Below are 17,863 nucleotides of genomic sequence, written 5' to 3'. Positions count from 1 at the left end.
AGACTGAATGGACCATTTAATTATATAGATTTATTTGGCGACATTCTCTTAAAGTCATCAATCAGTATTTGGATATTTTATTGATGTTTTATTCCCTGAATTTGAAATGTAGCCATTCCGCTCCAACTGTGGAGTATACGTTTTATGGACTTTAAACATCCCATGAAGTTCAAGTAAATAATAACTTCAGAAAGTTATGTTGTTCAATGACTACTTTTCAAATGACATGGTTTTTAAAATGGTTTACATTGTACGATAAACATTTGCTTCTAAAGTTCCAGATATCTTATTGCGGTAATTTAATTTGCCTTGTAATTTTATCAAGATATATTTTTTTATTTTGTTTTGTCTCAACTTTGTTGGTTTTGTTTTTGGGTTGCAGTTTAAACTAAAGTGGTATGTTGTGTGTGTGTGTATATATTGATATATATGGAGAGCTCCTGTGCGTATTGGCTGCTGTGATCTGACATTCAGACCTGCATTCTATTTGACCTGACCTTTAACCCCTACCTCTGAGTGTCTCTATTTCAGGTCTCCCTGCTTCTCCTCTGCTTCCTTCTTCAGCCATTATTAATATTCTGTTTTAATATTCTACGTTGTCTTCTCTTACATGATTGTTATATTTATATACACATTTATTTATTGGATGTGTGCTACTGGTTGCTCTTGTCCCATTACTCACCATTTGTTTCTTCCATTGTCTATTTCCTCAGATGTACAAGAAGGAACCCTACCTGGAGGAGCCAATCAGAGTGAACCAAGGTGGTGTAAAGCAGTCTCCGGCGATGGGGCCTCCCATGACCTACGAGTCCCAGCCTCCGTACCAGGACCAACACCCGTACAGAGATTACGATCACCCACCCACCCGCTACGACGGGGGTGGCTACCTCGAACCAAAGTATCGTAACTTCGACTCTCAACTGCACCACGAGAAAAGCGTGCCTCACTACGATGACCAGTGGCCTCCTTACAACCAGCAGACCTCTGGCCCACCACCCCACCAGCAACAGCAACCTCCTGGGCATGGCTACGACCCCCGGCTGTCCTACGAAGACGGACCCAAGCAAGACTACAGCCCTCCTCAGCCGCGCTATGATGAGGCCCCGCTGGGCTACAACGGACGACCTCGCTACGGAAAGCCTGCAGGACCAGGACCCATCCGCTATGATGAGCCTCCTCCATCCGGCCCAGGGGGCTACGGTCCTCTACGTTACGACCAGGAGCCTCACCCGTATCCCCCTGCAACACGCTCTCCAGAGCCCCCTAAACAGTACTACCAGGGGGGAGCCTGCCCAGCGGCCAGGACCTGGGCCGGCCTACAACCAGGCACCACCTCAGCAACGGGGCTACAAGCTCCCGCCCCAACAGTACGAACCCATCATGAACTTTGACGCCCCCGTGCCCGCCCCCAAACCACAACCAGAGGCTCTCCGTCCCTCACCTGGGGACACGGTGATCACTACAGCCCCCAATCTCCTTCCCCCTCCCCCCCAGAGTGGAGCCGGAGGACGACCCGGCCATAAGGGCCCAGTCGGTGCTGTCCAGGGTCAAGATGTTCGAGAACAAGCGCTCTGTGTCTGTGGACCGAGCCAAGGAGGCAGGGGACACCTTCGGGCTCAGGGTAAGCATCTGGAAAACACCTCACTCTTGTGCCGGTGTGTAATGCTCAGTGCTTGGCCTGGGCAGGAGCTCAAGTATTCCTGTTCCTCTTCTAGAATATTAGCTCATGTATTGTGGAGCTTCTGCACCTAAATACAAGCAGTACTCAAAATGAGTACCGGAACCTATTTCAGTCAAAATCAAGCACTGGTAATGCTCACAGGATTACCTGACCCAGACCTCTTCTAATTATATGTGGTTGGTCCAAGTCATGTCCGTAAATGTTTACTTTTCCAGGAATTTTATTTGCATTTCAATCTTGCTCCCACAGTCAGCAGATCTGCCCACCAAACCAGGTGCGTGCATTCCTAAAGCCAACTCGCTTAGCAATCTGGACCAGGAGAAGTCGTTCAGGTAATGAGTCATAATGGAGTAATAATAATAATAATAATGGAGCACTGAGCCCCCCCCCACAAACATACTACATCACACCACAGAACAGCTGCTTTATCTTTGAGTGCCTGATGTGTTTGTTAGGGCTGTCAGGTGATCCACTCTGAAGTGGATAATAGGGCTTAGAAAAGTAAATGACTTTTGAAGATATGACAGTGTACTGTATTGTATGGCTGCCATCTTGCATGCGCCGCCCCAACTTAGCTATTATTTTGGCGTTTATCTACTTTTTTTGCATTAAATGTATCTGCTATCATTACATATGATCGTCAAATACTTTTGAACATCAGGCTGGCTGTTACTAAACTAAATTCTGGGTTCAACTTCGAGTTTGACTCATCTGCCCTGGGCTCTTTGTGTACCTCCAACCAAATCTTCGGGCTACCCAATAAGAAACGCAGGCGGAAACGAGGCAGGAGAGCGGTCGTCCTGGTGAGACAAAGGCAAAAGGAAAACCAGCCACAACTTCCCTTCATTCTTTTGGCTAATGTACAGTCACTTGATAATAAGATGGATGACCTCGCAGATTTTGGAACAACGGGACTCTCCTAATTGCAATATCCTATGTTCACCGAGCAGACAGGACATCGGATTCAGGGAAATCCAGAGGGGGAGGGGTATGTCTCTTCATCAACAGCAAATTGTGTGCAGAATCTAGCACAGTGAAATGGAGTTTCACGTCTTGAAATACCTGATGGTCAAATGCTGACCTTTTTACCTCCTGAGATACTTTTGATCTGTTATTGTGACTTCTGTATATATTCCACATCAGGAGAACAACAACAAGCTGACACTTGATGAACTGTACAAGGCTATAAATAAGCAGGGAACCATGCACCCGGATGCTGCTTTTCTTGTTGCCAGTGATTTTAATTCCATGCCACTCCTGCTTCCTGTTTACAAACAAAAACTCAAACAGGAAGACCCATGATGTGCTCCATAGAAAAATGGTCTACCAGAACAGAAGCTATTCTACAGGACTGCTTTGCTAACGCTGACTGGAATATGTTCATCAGGAAATGCATCACTGATGTTGTCTCCACAGTGAAGGTTTGCTACTTCCCCAAACAAAAGCCCTGAATTAACACAGAGGTGCGTGCTAAGCTAAAAGACATCTACTGCTCACAGGGCTATAGCAGCCAACTACGAGGCAATGGCTGAGGACACGATTGCATACGAGAAGTCCCGCTAGACCTCTGCAGAGCCATCGAACAAGCAAAAGGGCAAGATCTGAACAAGGTAGCATCCTATTATAGTGGCTCTGACGCATGTGGCAAGGGCTACAGTAAATGATGGACTACAAAGGAAGCCGTGATCTGCCTAACGATGCCTCTCTACCAGACAATCTCAATGTTTTTTATGCATGCTTCGACTAAAACAACACAGAGCTCAGCATGAGGGGCCCCCGCTGAGGAGCCGGGAGGACTGGGTGATCTCTCTCTGAGGCTGACATGAGTAACGTTTTTTAAGTGGGTCAATACTCGTAAGGCTGTAGGGCCAGACGGTATTCCAGGGTGTGTCCTCGGGGCATGTGCAGACCAGCTGGCAGGCTTCTTCAAGGACATATTCAACCTCTCCTTGTCCCAGTCGGTAATGTTTCAAGCTGACTACCATCATTCCTGTTCCTAAAGACTCTTAAGGCATCCTGCCACATTGACTCCCGTCCTGTAGCACTCACATCTGTAATAATTAGGTGCTTTGAAATGTTGGTCATGGCACACATGAACATCATCCCAAACACCCTAGACCCACTCCAATTTGCATACAACCCCAACCGATCCATAGATGATGCGATATCAATTGCACTCCACACTGCCCTCTCCCACCATAGTGCCCTCCAAGTTCATCATCAAGCTCGGGACCCTGGGACTGAACACCTTCCTCTGTAACTGGATCCTGGACTTCCTGATGGTTGACCCCAGGTGGTAAGAGTAGGCAACAACATCTCCGCCTTGTTGACCCTCAACAAGGGGGCTCCTCACGGACCCACTCTGTGTGCTTAGCCCCCTCCTGTACTTCCAGTTCACCCACGACTGACCACGCACGACTCCAACTCCAAGTTTGCTGACGACACAGCGGCTGTAGGCCTGATCACCAATGGCGAAAAGACAGAAAGTAGGTCAGAGACTTCCAGGACAACAACCTCTCCCTCAACGTCAGCAAGACTAACGAGCTGATCTTGGACTACAGGAAACGGGAGGGTGCACACCCTCATCGACAGGGCTGCAGTGGAGAACGTCAAGAGCTTCGAGTTACTGTGTCCACATCACTGAGGACTTAACATGGTCCTCTCATACGAGCACAATTGTGAAGAAGGCACAGTAGTGCCTCTTCTTCCTCAGGAGACTGAAACGATTTGACATGCCCCCTCCGATCCTTAAGAACTTTTGCAGCTGCACCTTCAAGAGTATTCTGACTGGTTGTATCATCGTCTGGTATGGCAATTGCATCGTCCTCGACCCGAAAGCCCTACATAGGGAGGTGCGGACAGCACAGCGTGTCACTGGGGGTGAGCTCCCAGCCATCCGGGACGTACATTCCAGGGTGTGTCTGAGAACTGTTCTCCATACTCCTGTCCTGCAGGTGGTACAGTTGCATCAAGGCTCAGACCACCAGAATCCTAAACCATGGGTTCTCATAAGGTTTTTGGTCTGGGGACCACCATTTGTGTTATCAAATTCAGAACACAACTAGAGTTAAATAAAAATCGCATACATAGAGATTTACCATGGCCGGGCGAACCAAGTCTTGGGCCGTGGGGATGAACATTTTAAAGGCTCGCTACTTGGCATTGGAGAGAGAAAATGTCAGTTGTCAAGCTAATTTCCAGCAATTCAACCTATTTTTCCACGAGGCAGAGAGAGATCCTTGCCGTTTTAAAGCTTAAAGTAACGTTGTGTTTCCAAATTTCTATACAATATGACCTAAAATTAACAATTACAATATGAGTGAAATAGTTTTCCTTCCAAAAATGGTAAAAGGCAGTTTTTCTATGTTGGAATGGTGTAGGCATACCCCGGGGGAGAACGACTGCCCCCTCTTATTGAAGCCACAGCGTTTCAAGGCCGACCGCGGTATTGCAGGCATTGTTATCAGAAAACAGGATCCCGTTACAGTGAATTGAAAATCTGCAAACTTTGTAAATAAAATATTGACGACAATAATGATTAAAAAAATAGCTTCTAATACAGCAAATGTATGTCCTTGAATCCATTGTTTAACTAGGCAAATCGGTTAAGAACAAATTCTTACAATGCTACTTGGCATTGTAAGGAAACACTTTGAAGTTTGTGGAAATGTGAAATGAATATAAGGCAGCGGGGATTCAAACTGTAGAACCCAGTTCCTACATTTGAATATAAAAAATTATTTTATCAAACAAAACTATGCAACATTTTATCCCTGGGACCCTCAGGAGGACAAATCAGAGCAAGATTACTGAATGTAAGTACATTATTTACCTTCAGAGGTGAATGTATCAAACCAGTTGCCGTGATAAAAGTTTTTTGTTGTTGTGCACTCTTCTCAAACAATAGCATGGTATTTTTTCACTAATCGCTACAAGAATTTAAGCTTTTTGACCATATAAGTCATGTCTATGTCCTGGAAAGTTTGCTGTTACTTACAACGTCATTCTAGTCACATTAGTGCAGGTTAACAACAATCGTCCCGGTATAGGGACACCGAACCGTAGAGGTTAACAGAATATTAATTTTGAAGTTAGAGTTTCACTGGCCAGTTACTTTAAATTACAGTGTATTGGAGAGCAAGATAATTATTGATTAGCTGTATTACTACACCGCTGTTAATTGATTATTGATTGCCATTAGTATGTACTGTATCTATCCTTCTACTGATCTACTATCACTCCTGTTTACATGTATATTACCATAAATATGTATGTATTCCTGCTACCAGTCACTTTTCAGACCTGTTTACATGACACTTGCATACTCACATTAACACTGAAATACACACTCACCACCACTGATGCTGCTGCCATACTGCTTACTATTATTATTATTTATCCTGCTACCAGTCCTAATCCCTGCCTACATGTACATATCTACCTTAAGTACTCCAGTATCCCTGCACATTGTGCATGTACCCTGTATATAGCTTCCTCATATTTCTTGTTTTTTTTGTTTGTATTTCCTTATTTGTTCTACTTTTTTATATGAGTACTGCACTGTTGGGTAGGGCTTGCAAGTTAAGCGTTTAACTGCCGTAAAACAATGCCACTGCCTACCACTGCTACTGTTTGTTGATTTTGGAGCTCCCCTCGGTGGAAACTAAGAGAAACTACCTTCCAACTCTGCACACTGACTGATGTGCAGAGTTGGACGTTTTTACTCTTTTAGTAATGTGCTGTATGCGTATTGCAGAGGCTGTCCTGTACACATGTTTATCATTGAAGCACTGATGTTTTCAATGTAGTTTTGTTTGATTTGTTATATGCTAAATTGTAGTGATTTAGAGATCGAAACAAACGCCCCACAATACATTTTAGAGGAATGTATTTATGTAAGGTTTATCTGGTATTTAATTAACCTCCCAACATTGCCTCATCCCTTCTTTCTCTCTCCTCAGAGTCCCTGAGCCTCAGAAGGCCCGAGAGGTGTCCGATGATGACATAGTGCGCTCTAACCACTATGACCCAGATGAAGACGAGGAGTACTACAGGAAACAGCTGTCCTACTTTGACCGGCGCAGCTTGGACGCAGGCAAGGCACCTCCTCAGACAACACCTGTCATCGTAACCAAACCTGCTGCTCAACCACAAGCACATCCCGGATACAACTACCCAAGGTAACTCACTCCCACGCGTCACTCTCTCTGGGATATGTGGTAGGAAATCAAATCACTGTAGTGAGAGACTGAGTATGTGAGTGGAGTGGAGTGGAGTCCGCTCCAGTAGCGCTCAGGGCATGCCCGGCCCAGCATGCATTTTTTGTCTACTTGTGTGCTGCTGTAGCCCCTTGCATAAGCTACTGTCATATAGTATGCTAAATGTTTTCATAAAGAAACTGATAAAACACACAGGTGAAAAATCAAGGTGACATACAAAGATGAGGAGGAACAAGAGCAAGAGGGAGTGCAGTGATGTAGTATCCACAACTAAATCATCATTGTGGAATTTGAAAAGAGAGGTTTCCCAAAAGCATGATGGTGTACTTACTACGTGCACATGCTAACAGAAAGGAACGAGGTGGGTAGCTAGCTAAGTGTATCATTGTAGCAAAGTATTTACAAACTCAAGATCAGATCTCTAAAAGGTTAAGTTAATTTTCATTCTATTATCTATACAATGGGCCATCATTGATTTTGACCCAATAGTCCTGGCATATTACCTCTTCTAAGGGTCTTTCTGCTTTGATAGGGTTATTTTACCTAAAATCCTTTAGGCCTACCAACAGGAAAAAGAAAGAAAAAAACTATGCATCCCTGCCTGGCCTGGCAAGAGTGTTTAGGGGGGTGTTTATCATCACCAGTGGCGCTGAGCGGGTACTCTCCGCTATCGGTCTGCTCTCCAGGCTTTCCAGGTACCATCACATGAAGCCCCAGACTCATGTTTCTAACAATTAAATTCAAAGGCACTGTAGATGGAGCCCAATAAGGCATTTTTCGGTTTAATTTGTATCTAATTTTAAGTAAATCACAGCCTATATGTGCAATTTATAGACTATAATGATTTAATACAACAAAATGTTTTTTAAGTGCTGAGCGCTTAATGTCTCTGACAGCCTAGTGTCACTTGCAAATGCTTCAACATTTATTTCTTTGTAGGCTACAACCTTTAAATAATATAGCCTAAATAATTTATTTTTGGCTACGTGTCTGACTCCTGACCTATTTAGTGTTTATATGCTGTTTAATACGACATGTAGCCTATTTGAAATTATGAGCGCTTCTTACAGTCACCTTTTCCTGTTGTTTGTTCAAATGCTTTTCATTCAAACCATATAGTTTGGTTTCAATACTTTAAACCCAAATGGTAGGTCCAGGTTGTCACTAAAATGGAGGGGTGTTGGTTAAATTGTGATTTTAATGAATCGAGCAAATTTAGAGCAGTATTTTATTATTATTTTTCTTCTTTTGAGAGAGGAGCGTTTTTTAGCGGAGCGGTTGGAAAGCTCCGCTCACAAACTCTGGTGGGAAACACAATATAGCTTACTCTCCCCCTTCAGGACACTCACCAGGCAGAAACCTCATGGGGATCTAAAGCTTTTTATCTTGGCTACACACACACACAAACACTACTCCTGGGGTCTAAAGCTAGGCTACGGTATATCTCTCAGCAACACACACTGCCGCCACCAGAACATTGATTCACCCTGCCTTGGAAATGGTCCTCTTATAGTTGAAAGGACAGAGTTGGTGGTTGGCCCATACTGACAAATGAAAAACTACGTTTTGAAGGCAAGCTGTGTTTTTTTTTGTTATCTTCCTGGGCGGCAGTAGAAGGGTTACTTTGATGTACCACACTGTGTGCAATCTCCGCTTCAGTCAAAGACCATGCCAAAGATACAAGATTAAGTGTGGGAAGGGAAAGATACCATCACAGTATTATTTTATTCGTTCTTTCAACTATCAACAATAGGTTTCATTGTTCATACAAGGTGTTTTACCACTGTAAAACTTGCCTCGGGATATTCAGGCTACTTTGGATGTCAAAGCTGCACTGTATGCGCCAGTATTGCAATTTGCTTCAGTATTGCTGTGCTCCATTCTCCTATGTGTTGTTTTGACAAACTTATTTTTAGTAGGGCCATGTCTACATGGTTTTTGCCCCATTCTGTAATTACCTAATTAACAAAACCATTCACTTGTAACTGCTACAAAATGATCAATTGCACTGTAAGGTTGTATGGGCACTAGTCGTGGAAAGCATATTTTAAAGTGTGTTTTATAGAAGCAATCTGTGTAAATGAATGCAGTCAATTAACTAGATGGAGCCACTGTGTATTATTAAAACTAACAGACTAACTGGACTGCAGTAATTGAACCTTTCTCTTGAGGATACATGGCACATCACTGATGTATCTCTGTTTAAGTGTATATTTTTGATGTAGTAAGTGTGACAAACTGTGATACATTATAACCCTGGCCTGAATTATTCTTTACCTTAAACCCAAATGTTTGTGCCATCGTTGTGACATTGGTTGAATGTGCTCTTGTGTTTTTTTTACAGGGCAGAGTCAGTGGAAAAGGTCAGTCCTGTGGAGAGGAGATATGAACCCGTTCCCCAGGTTACCCCCCGCTGCCCCACCTGCCATACTACCCAAACCCACCTCATCTGAGGGTAAGCACTATAGTGTAGGACACACACTAGTCTAGTTCTACATGCGGTATTTTCATCTATTAAAAATAGTACACACACACACACACACTGACTCACTTACCAGATCCCCATGACTCTCCCAAAGCAGACACAGTCACGACCAACTACCTGCCCCAGAAGAGTTACCCTGAGAAGTCTCCAGTGAACGGTATGGCAATGAAGGACCAGCCCAAGGCCCCGGCCAATACTAGCTACAACCGCTACGTCCCCAAGCCCTACACCAACTCCGCCAAGCCCTTCGAGAGGAAGTTTGACAGCCCCAAGTTCAACCACAACCTGCTGCCCAACAACAAAACAGACCTGACCCCAGCCATCAAGGCCCCAGCTAACAGCACAGCCCCAGCCAAGCCCCAGATCTCCCCCCAGCCTACAGACCTGGACTCTGGCATGGACACCTTCACACGCACCATGGACAACAGGTCCAAGTACCAGCACAACAACATCAACGCTGTGCCCAAGGCCATCCCTGTCAGGTGAGAGGATTCAACATCACCCCTAGAGGGGCATCCTACCCACTGGCTGAACTATACTGGGTTCAGTTATAATATGTAGATTATAGTGTTATCACCTCGCTTCATGTATTATTGAAGTAACACACCAGGAGTGAGGAGTGATTCTATGCTTGGCTAGAGAAAAGAAAGTCACATGGTCATGTTTCTTACAGTTCTATAGTTTACACATTGAATGATACCAATGCCTTTGTCTGTCCAGAAGTTGTCACAAATGTTTCAGAGGCGGGCTCTAACTGGCTCCATGTTCTGGTATCTGACTGACAACTCTCTCCCCCTGTAGCCCCAGTGCTCTGGAGGATGATGATGAGGATGAAGGTCACACAGTGGTGGCCACGGCCCGGGGGGTCTTCAACTGTAATGGAGGGGTGCTGAGCTCCATCGAGACGGGTGTCAGCATCATCATCCCACAGGGGGCCATCCCCGAGGGCGTAGAACAGGAGATCTACTTCAAAGTCTGCCGGGACAACAGCATCCTGCCCCCCTTGGACAAGGAGAAAGGTCAGACATGGGTTCATGGTACACGGGAGTTAGAAGATTTCACATGGGGTCTTTTGCCAAGCATTATTTCAGTCTGAAGATATTCTATTCTTCAGTTTTAAGTGTTTTTAGCTACCTTAATTGCTAGCTTTAAAGTGGGTATTAGATGTATTCACCCCGCTTGGATTTTCTTCACATTTTGTTGCGTTTATTTTTTTGTCATTGATCTACACAAAATACTCCATAATGTCAAAGTGAAAAGAAAATTCTACAGTTTTTTTTACAAATTAATAACAAAAATATAGTATTTAATAAGTATTTACCCCCTTTGTTATAGCAAGCTTAAATTAGTTCAGGAGTAAAATACTGCTTAACAAATCATATAATCACTTGCATGGACTATAATATGTGCTGACATTATTTTTTAATGACTACCATTTCCTCTTTGCCCCATATATACAATTGAAGTCGAAAGTTTTTCATACACCTTAGCCAAATAAATTCAAACTCAGTTTTTCACAATTCCTGACATTTAATTCTAGTAAAAATGTCCTGTCTTAGGTCAGTTAGGCTCTCCACTTTATTTTAAGAATGTGAAATGTCAGAATAACAGCAGAGAGAATGATTGATTAATTTCAGCTTTTTTCAATTTCTTTCATCACATTCCCAGTGGGTCAGAAGTTTACATACACTCAATTAGTATTTGTTAGCATTTCCTTTAAATTGTTTGAAATGGGTCAAATGTTTCGGGTAGCCTTTCACATGCTTCCCACAATAAGTTGGGTGAATTTTGGCCCATTCCTCCTGACAGAGCTTGTGTAACTGAGTCATGTTCGTAGTCCTCCTTGCTCGCACACGCTTTTTCAGATCTGCCCACAAATGTTCTTTGAGATTGAGCTCAGGGCTTTGTGATGGCCACTCCAATACCTTGACTTTGTTGTCCGTAAGCAATTCTGCCACAACTTTGGAAGTATGCTTGGGGTCATTGTCCATTTGGAAGACCCATTTGCGACCAAGCTTTAACTTCCTGACTGATGTCTTGAGATGTTGCTTCAATATATCCACATAATTTTCCTGCCTCATGATGACATCTATTTTGTGAAGTGCACCAGTTCCTCCTGCAGCAAAGCACCCCCACAACATGATGCTGCCACCCCCATGCTTTACGGTTGGGATGGTGTTCTTCGGCTTGCAAGCATCCCCCCTTTTCCTCTAAATATAACAATGGTCATTATTGCCAAACAGTTATATTTTTGTTTCGTCAGACCAGAGGACATTTCTCCAGTCTTTGTCCCCATGTGCAGTTGCAAACCGTAGTCCCCTTTTTTTATGGCAGTTTTGGAGCAGTAGCTTCTTCCATGCTGAGTGGCCTCTCAGGCTATGTCGATATAGGACTCGTTTTACTGTGGATATAAGGTCCTTTGCTGCTGTTCTGGGATTGATTTGCACTTTTCTCACCAAAGTATGTTAATCTCCAGGAGACAGAATGCATCTCCTTCCTGAGCGGTATGATAGCTGAGTGGTCCCATGGTGTTTATACTTGCATACTATTGTTTGTACAGATGAGCGTGGTACCTTCAGGCATATGGAAATTTCTCCCAAGGATGAACCAGACTTGTGGAGGTCTACAATTTTTTTCTGAGCTCTTGGCTGATTTCTTTTGATTTTCCCATGATGTCCCCAGGCCTTTAAATACATCCACAGGTACACCTCCAATTGACTCAAATGATGTCAATTGGCCTATCGGAAGCTTCTAAAGCCATGACATCATTTTCTGGAAGGCACAGTCAACTTAGGGTATGTAAACGTCTAACCCGCTGGAATTGTACTACAGTGAATTATAAGTGAAGTAATCTGTAAACAATTGTTGGAAAAATGACTTGTGTCATGCACAAAGTAGATGTCCTAACCGACTTGCCAAAACTATAGTTTGTTAACAAGAAATTTGTGGCGTGGTTGAAAAATGAGTTTTAATGACTCCAACTTAGGTGTATGTAAACTTCCGACTTCAACTATACAACATCTGTAAGGTCTTTTAGTAAAGTATTGAATTTCAATCACAGATTCAACTACAAATACCAGGGAGCTTTTCGAAAGCTTCATAAAAAGGGCAGTGATTGGTAGATGGGTAACAATATCAAATTAGACATTGAATGTCTCTTTAAGGATGGTCAAGCTAATAATTATGCTGTGGATGATGTATTAAACCACCTAGACACATCAAAGATGGATCTAGGAAACTGCTCATGGATGTCACCATGAGTCTATTGGTGATTTTAAAACAGCTACAATGGCTGTGATAGGAGAACTGAGGATGGATCAACAAGATTGTAGTGACACCACAATAATTACCTAAATGACAGATTGAAATTAACAATACAAATATACAGAATAACAAATATTAAAAAACATGCAACAAGGGACCAAAGTAATACTGCAACAACTAAAAAACATGGCAAAGGAATAAACTTTTTGGCCTAAACGCAAAGCCTTATGTTTGTGGTAAATCCAACGCAACACATCAGAGTAAATGCTTCCTTATTTTCAAGCATTGTTGCATCAGGGTATGGGTATGCTTGACATCGGCAAAGACTGGAGAGTTTTTCAGGATAAAAAAAAAGTGATGTCGCTAAGCACAGGCAAAATCCTAGAGGTAACGAAGGTGGATCGGTGGGGGTTTGGTTGGTGGTTGGCTGCGGCGACTCTGGACGCGTGCCGGGCCCACCTGCTTCAGTCTGCTTTACACCAGATACTGGGAGATGAATTCACCTGTCAGCCAGACAATAACCTACAACACAAGGCCAAATCTACACTGGAGTTGCTTACCAAGAAGACAGTGAATGTTCCTGAGTAGCCATGGTACAGTTTTGACTTAAATCTGCTTGAAAATCTTTGACACGACTTGAAAACGTCTGTCTAGACATGATCCTCAACACCTTGACAAAGATTTGAGAATTTTGAAAATAATTATGGTCAAATATTGCGCAGTCCAGGTGTGCAAAGCTCTCAGGGACTTACCCAAGAAGACTCACCGCTGTAATCACTGCCAAAGGTGTTTCTAACAAGTATTGACTCGGAGGTGAATACTTATCTAATCAAGGTATATTAATTAGTGTTTTATTTTTCATTAATCAAAAAAATAAAAACAATTTCCCACTTCGACGGAGTTTTTTGTTGTTGTAGATCTTTGACAAATAAAAATGACAATTAAATCCATTTTAATCCCACTTTGTAACACAATAAAATGTGAAGAAACCCAAGGGGGTGAATACTTATGATAGTCGCTGTATATAATGTATCAGTCCGCAGTGGGGTTATTTTACTATCCAAATGTATTCGTGAGATAATGTCGTTTTCACAGATAATTTATCATCTCTCTCTTCTGTCGTCTTCTCTCTTTACCTTTTTCTAGGATATGTATATTTTCCTTTGGTCTTTAATGGTTCTCATTGTCTTATGTTCACCGTGTCTGTTTAAACCCACTAAGGAGCCCAACAGCTTCAGTGATCTTAGGAACGCTGTGTGTACATGTATGTGTATTAGCCTTTAACCCTGTGGTGTGTATCTGTTTCAAGGAGAGACCCTGCTCAGCCCGCTGGTGATGTGTGGCCCTCACGGCCTCAAGTTCCTGAAGCCTGTGGAGCTGCGTTTACCTCACTGTGCGTCTATGACCCCAGATGGTTGGTCTTTTGCTCTAAAATCCTCCGACTCCTCGTCGGGTACGCTGTCCTCTCTCTGTCCTTTTGGGGTCGGGGCTTTGGGTTGGCTTTGTGACAAACTGATATGGTTGTGGGTCACTTTGTATGATTTTGATGTTTTTTTTAATTTGGTGTTTCGGTTTGTTCACTCACTCATTCCTCCACTGATCTTTATTTATTTGATGTGGTCTTCAGATCAAAGTTATTCTTGTCATTGTTTTTTCATGCTGAAACATCTTTCTTTCCGTTCTTTTCTCCGCTTAGTGTGTATGTCATCTGTTTGACATTGATATGGTTCCATTGGACATGCATCCCGCCGATCAGTTTTGTGTTGATAAGATTAGTAAGGTCTTTTGTTGTAGTGAATCATTCCACATTATTTTCCCACAAGTGATTTTTTTTTCTCACATAGCCACCCAAACGTCTATCCTGAAACACAGCGGTCAGCGGTCCTCTTAAATTTGGAAGAGGACCCTATCAGAGACAGACGCGTGGCTCCCTCAGTACTAACAGATGTTGTGTATGTGAGAACAGCCTGTGGGTTGGATCTGAGATCTGTCTAACAGCATCAGAACAGAAACGAGTCAACTCTTTGCTCTCCCTCCGCTCCTCTCTATATGTCTTAATGGTAAACTTGGCACAGCCGTGGATTAGCTACTAATTACTCTCAGCTAGAATTGGACATGAAGGGCTAAATTATCCTACTGCTGCCTCGTTGGCTTGTTTGTTTGTAGGGCTGTGTTCTAATCCTCTTATTGTAAAACAAGGCCCTTTAGCTTCATTTAGGCTCTACTTGTGTCTTGCTCCTCACTGAGTCTGACTCCTTTCTAGTTGGGTGCTGAGCTGCCCAGGCCCAATGGGAGTTTCCAGTAAGGAAGCAGCATAGTGTGTGGCTTAATGGTCTTGGTTTGGTTTGGAAACCACACATGATCAGTTTGCTTCTGACAAAACATTACCTTAATGTACTGATGTCATTATGAGTTTCACAGTGAACATTCCTCCTGCTGCACTGACTAATTGTGAACCTCTAACAAATAATCGGAGTCATTGACAATTGATCTGAGTAAAATCAGTTAAATACCTCTTGGTCCTCATATGGATCCTGTCTGTTAGGACCTGTCATTGCTAAAATCCCTTTGATATTTAGGCTATACACTATAATGATTAGGGTGCATTATCCTCACTTGTGATGTCCTATCAGAACAACAAAGCATGCTAAAAGCCTGAAATTGTTCAGTACTTTGATCTGAAGATCTCATATAACTCACTTTACTCACATGGCCCCGAGGGAATGAAAGCAATTATCTGAAATAACGGTGCTTTAAAATGCAACTGCATTGTGGTTTGGAAGAAACAGTTTTGAGTCTAAAGCCATTTTTTTAAACAATTATTGAAATGTGTTCTTCTGTGGAGGCAATACTCTTGGCTCAAGGCCTGGGCTTGGGCCATTAATCGCAAATTACAGTCGCTGCCAGTACATACTCTATCCTTAAGAGCTATAATTTGAAATCAAGAGTGGTTTTAGCAATGTAATGTGAAATTTACTTCTGTCACCTACATCTTACCAAAAACAGCATGTATATATGGCTTTAATGGAACAGAGGGTGTTTTAGTTTAGTTTTTGGAGCTTGCTGGTTGTCAGTTTAGCAAGAAGTGCATTATGTATTATGAACCTTATACCCTTTCTCCACCTGTTATCATTACCATGTTCCTTCTCTCTCTCCCCCTCAGGTGATCCCAAGAGTTGGCAGAATCAGTCTCTCCCTGGAGACCCCAACTACCTTGTGGGAGCCAACTGTGTGTCTGTGCTCATCGACCACTTCTGAAGAGTGCAACAGCTGGCCTGTTACTGAATGTGAAACCATGAGAAAGGATGGATAATACACACACACACACACACACACACACACACACACACACACACCATTTATCCAGGGGTGGACCATACACAATGATGTATTTACACCCAGTGCTCCAGTGTTGTTTACTGTGCCCATGGAAGATGGAAGGAGACTGAAGTTGCCCCTATGTGCTGTCCTTTAACTCTTTCCGAGTTCTTGAAGAAAATACAAAACACACAACGATTTAACCAGTGATGGAATGCATGCCCTGTGCCACTGAGTAACTCATCACATTATACGCAAAGTTTTAACTTTTAATTGTTACATAACAGGAAAATGGTTTGAGGTTTTTACTTTTGAAGTAGATGGACATACATGTAGGTGTATTTATACTATATATGCATACAGTATATATAGTATATGGTATAAATATAATTTTAAATTCAATTCTAGAAATCGTAATTCAAGAATCAGACCTTTTTTGTCACCGTTTGAATTAGCTGACTTGGCGGTTAATTTGACAGATTTGTGATGGTTTTGAAATTCTGTGCCAGGGAGGTGGGCAGTAAAGTGATGATGTCAATGCAGAGCCACATTTTCTAAATGTATGGCTCTGTGGTAATGATTATGGTGATAGTGAAGTAGGCAAGCATCCGCAGAAGAGAAAATGAAGATGAAGGTGGAATACTTTGAGGTGGATTTAAAGCCTAACTCAATGCCTCGAACATGTTCATCCTGTGACTCGAATGGCTCTTCCTTCCTTTCCTTTTTTCTTTCTTTCTGTAAACTGACCTTGGATTCACTTTGTATTGAGTACCAGAATTCTACTCCTGCTGTATCAAGATCTATGCATGTGCTATGACTCAGGTCCAGAAGCCTGCTCAGTTCTCCCTCACCATGTTAAAACCCTCTTACATTAACAAGCAGTGATGCCTTATCTGCATATTATTCACTTTTTCAGTAAAAACCTCTGGGTTCTTCTAAGTTATGATGATAAATTATGGACAAATGAAGTTCTCTTGCCATTTTGTCAACCCACTGTATAAATGAACTTGGGTTTAGCGCACAAGAACAATTGAAGCGAATAAAGGTATTCTTTATCTGCTATGAATATGACTTCAGAAGAAAAAGAAAAACATGACAAAAAGACAAGTGGCTGTACATAAAGTTAGCATATGGCCTTGGTTCTTGGTTTGTAAATTAACTTTTGTATGTCTTTGTTATTTTGTATAAAACTTAGAGAAAACTGTTTAAAAAAATAATTGAATTGACCATGGTTTACTTTCTAATCTGGTTATACCCTTGAGCCTTGGAACTTGTAACTATTAGCAGTAATAAAATCCACATTTTCTACCAATATATTCACACTACATATAAATAATAATTGTCACACAATCTTTTTATGGTTATTTGCAAAAGAGGAAAGTGCTTGGGTTAAACAACTTTTCAAACCTGTTCTTTAAAAGGGTGTGCTCTGTCTCCCTCATAAGGGTGTGCTCTGTCTCCCCCATTTATTTGTGATACTGGATGCTGTATTATTTTGTGCCCTGAAATGTATTTTTGTACTAATAGACCATATATTACGGCACACCAGTACTATTTTCTTTATATATGATAACACAGCTTCAATTGGATATTAGCTCTTCACGTGTGGCTGACTTTTTTCTCCTTTGTGACACAATTTTAAGTATACCACTGTATTAATGAATAAAAACATTTTTAAAGTAAAGTCTTTCTGGGGTTTCATCTTTTTTTTTATGAGCCAAATATTCCATTCTAATAGTTTAAAGGATTCTCAGGTGAAATATGTCATCATGTTCGTGTTCTGCTTAGACTGGATTTCTACAGTTTGATCTTCGTCCATTACAGAGCTGAGGGGGGGTGGCTGCTGTAGAATTTCTATTCTCTTCAGATACTGCGGCATGATTTAAGTGCAGTACC

At 42.2% G+C, this 17,863-nt stretch overlaps 1 protein-coding gene across 1 annotated transcript in view; it reads left to right on the top strand.

The window, feature by feature from the left end:
* The window catches only part of LOC124033821 (tight junction protein ZO-1-like), a 151,960-nt gene extending 134,309 nt beyond the window's left edge, over positions 1 to 17,651 (top strand). Inside the window, 11 exon segments of the mRNA XM_046346175.1 lie at positions 714 to 1,283; positions 1,285 to 1,479; positions 1,481 to 1,621; positions 1,931 to 2,013; positions 6,643 to 6,861; positions 9,245 to 9,308; positions 9,310 to 9,355; positions 9,459 to 9,867; positions 10,187 to 10,404; positions 13,959 to 14,102; positions 15,813 to 17,651. Coding sequence (XP_046202131.1) covers positions 714 to 1,283; positions 1,285 to 1,479; positions 1,481 to 1,621; positions 1,931 to 2,013; positions 6,643 to 6,861; positions 9,245 to 9,308; positions 9,310 to 9,355; positions 9,459 to 9,867; positions 10,187 to 10,404; positions 13,959 to 14,102; positions 15,813 to 15,907 — 2,184 coding nt within the window. The 3' untranslated portion in view covers positions 15,908 to 17,651.
* The last annotated feature ends 212 nt before the right edge of the window (positions 17,652 to 17,863 follow it).

This window comes from Oncorhynchus gorbuscha, linkage group LG04, assembly GCF_021184085.1.
Source record: "Oncorhynchus gorbuscha isolate QuinsamMale2020 ecotype Even-year linkage group LG04, OgorEven_v1.0, whole genome shotgun sequence".
NCBI lineage: Eukaryota > Metazoa > Chordata > Actinopteri > Salmoniformes > Salmonidae > Oncorhynchus > Oncorhynchus gorbuscha.
Note: the sequence above shows the minus strand (reverse complement) of the source record. Positions and strands in the feature narration are given on the sequence as shown.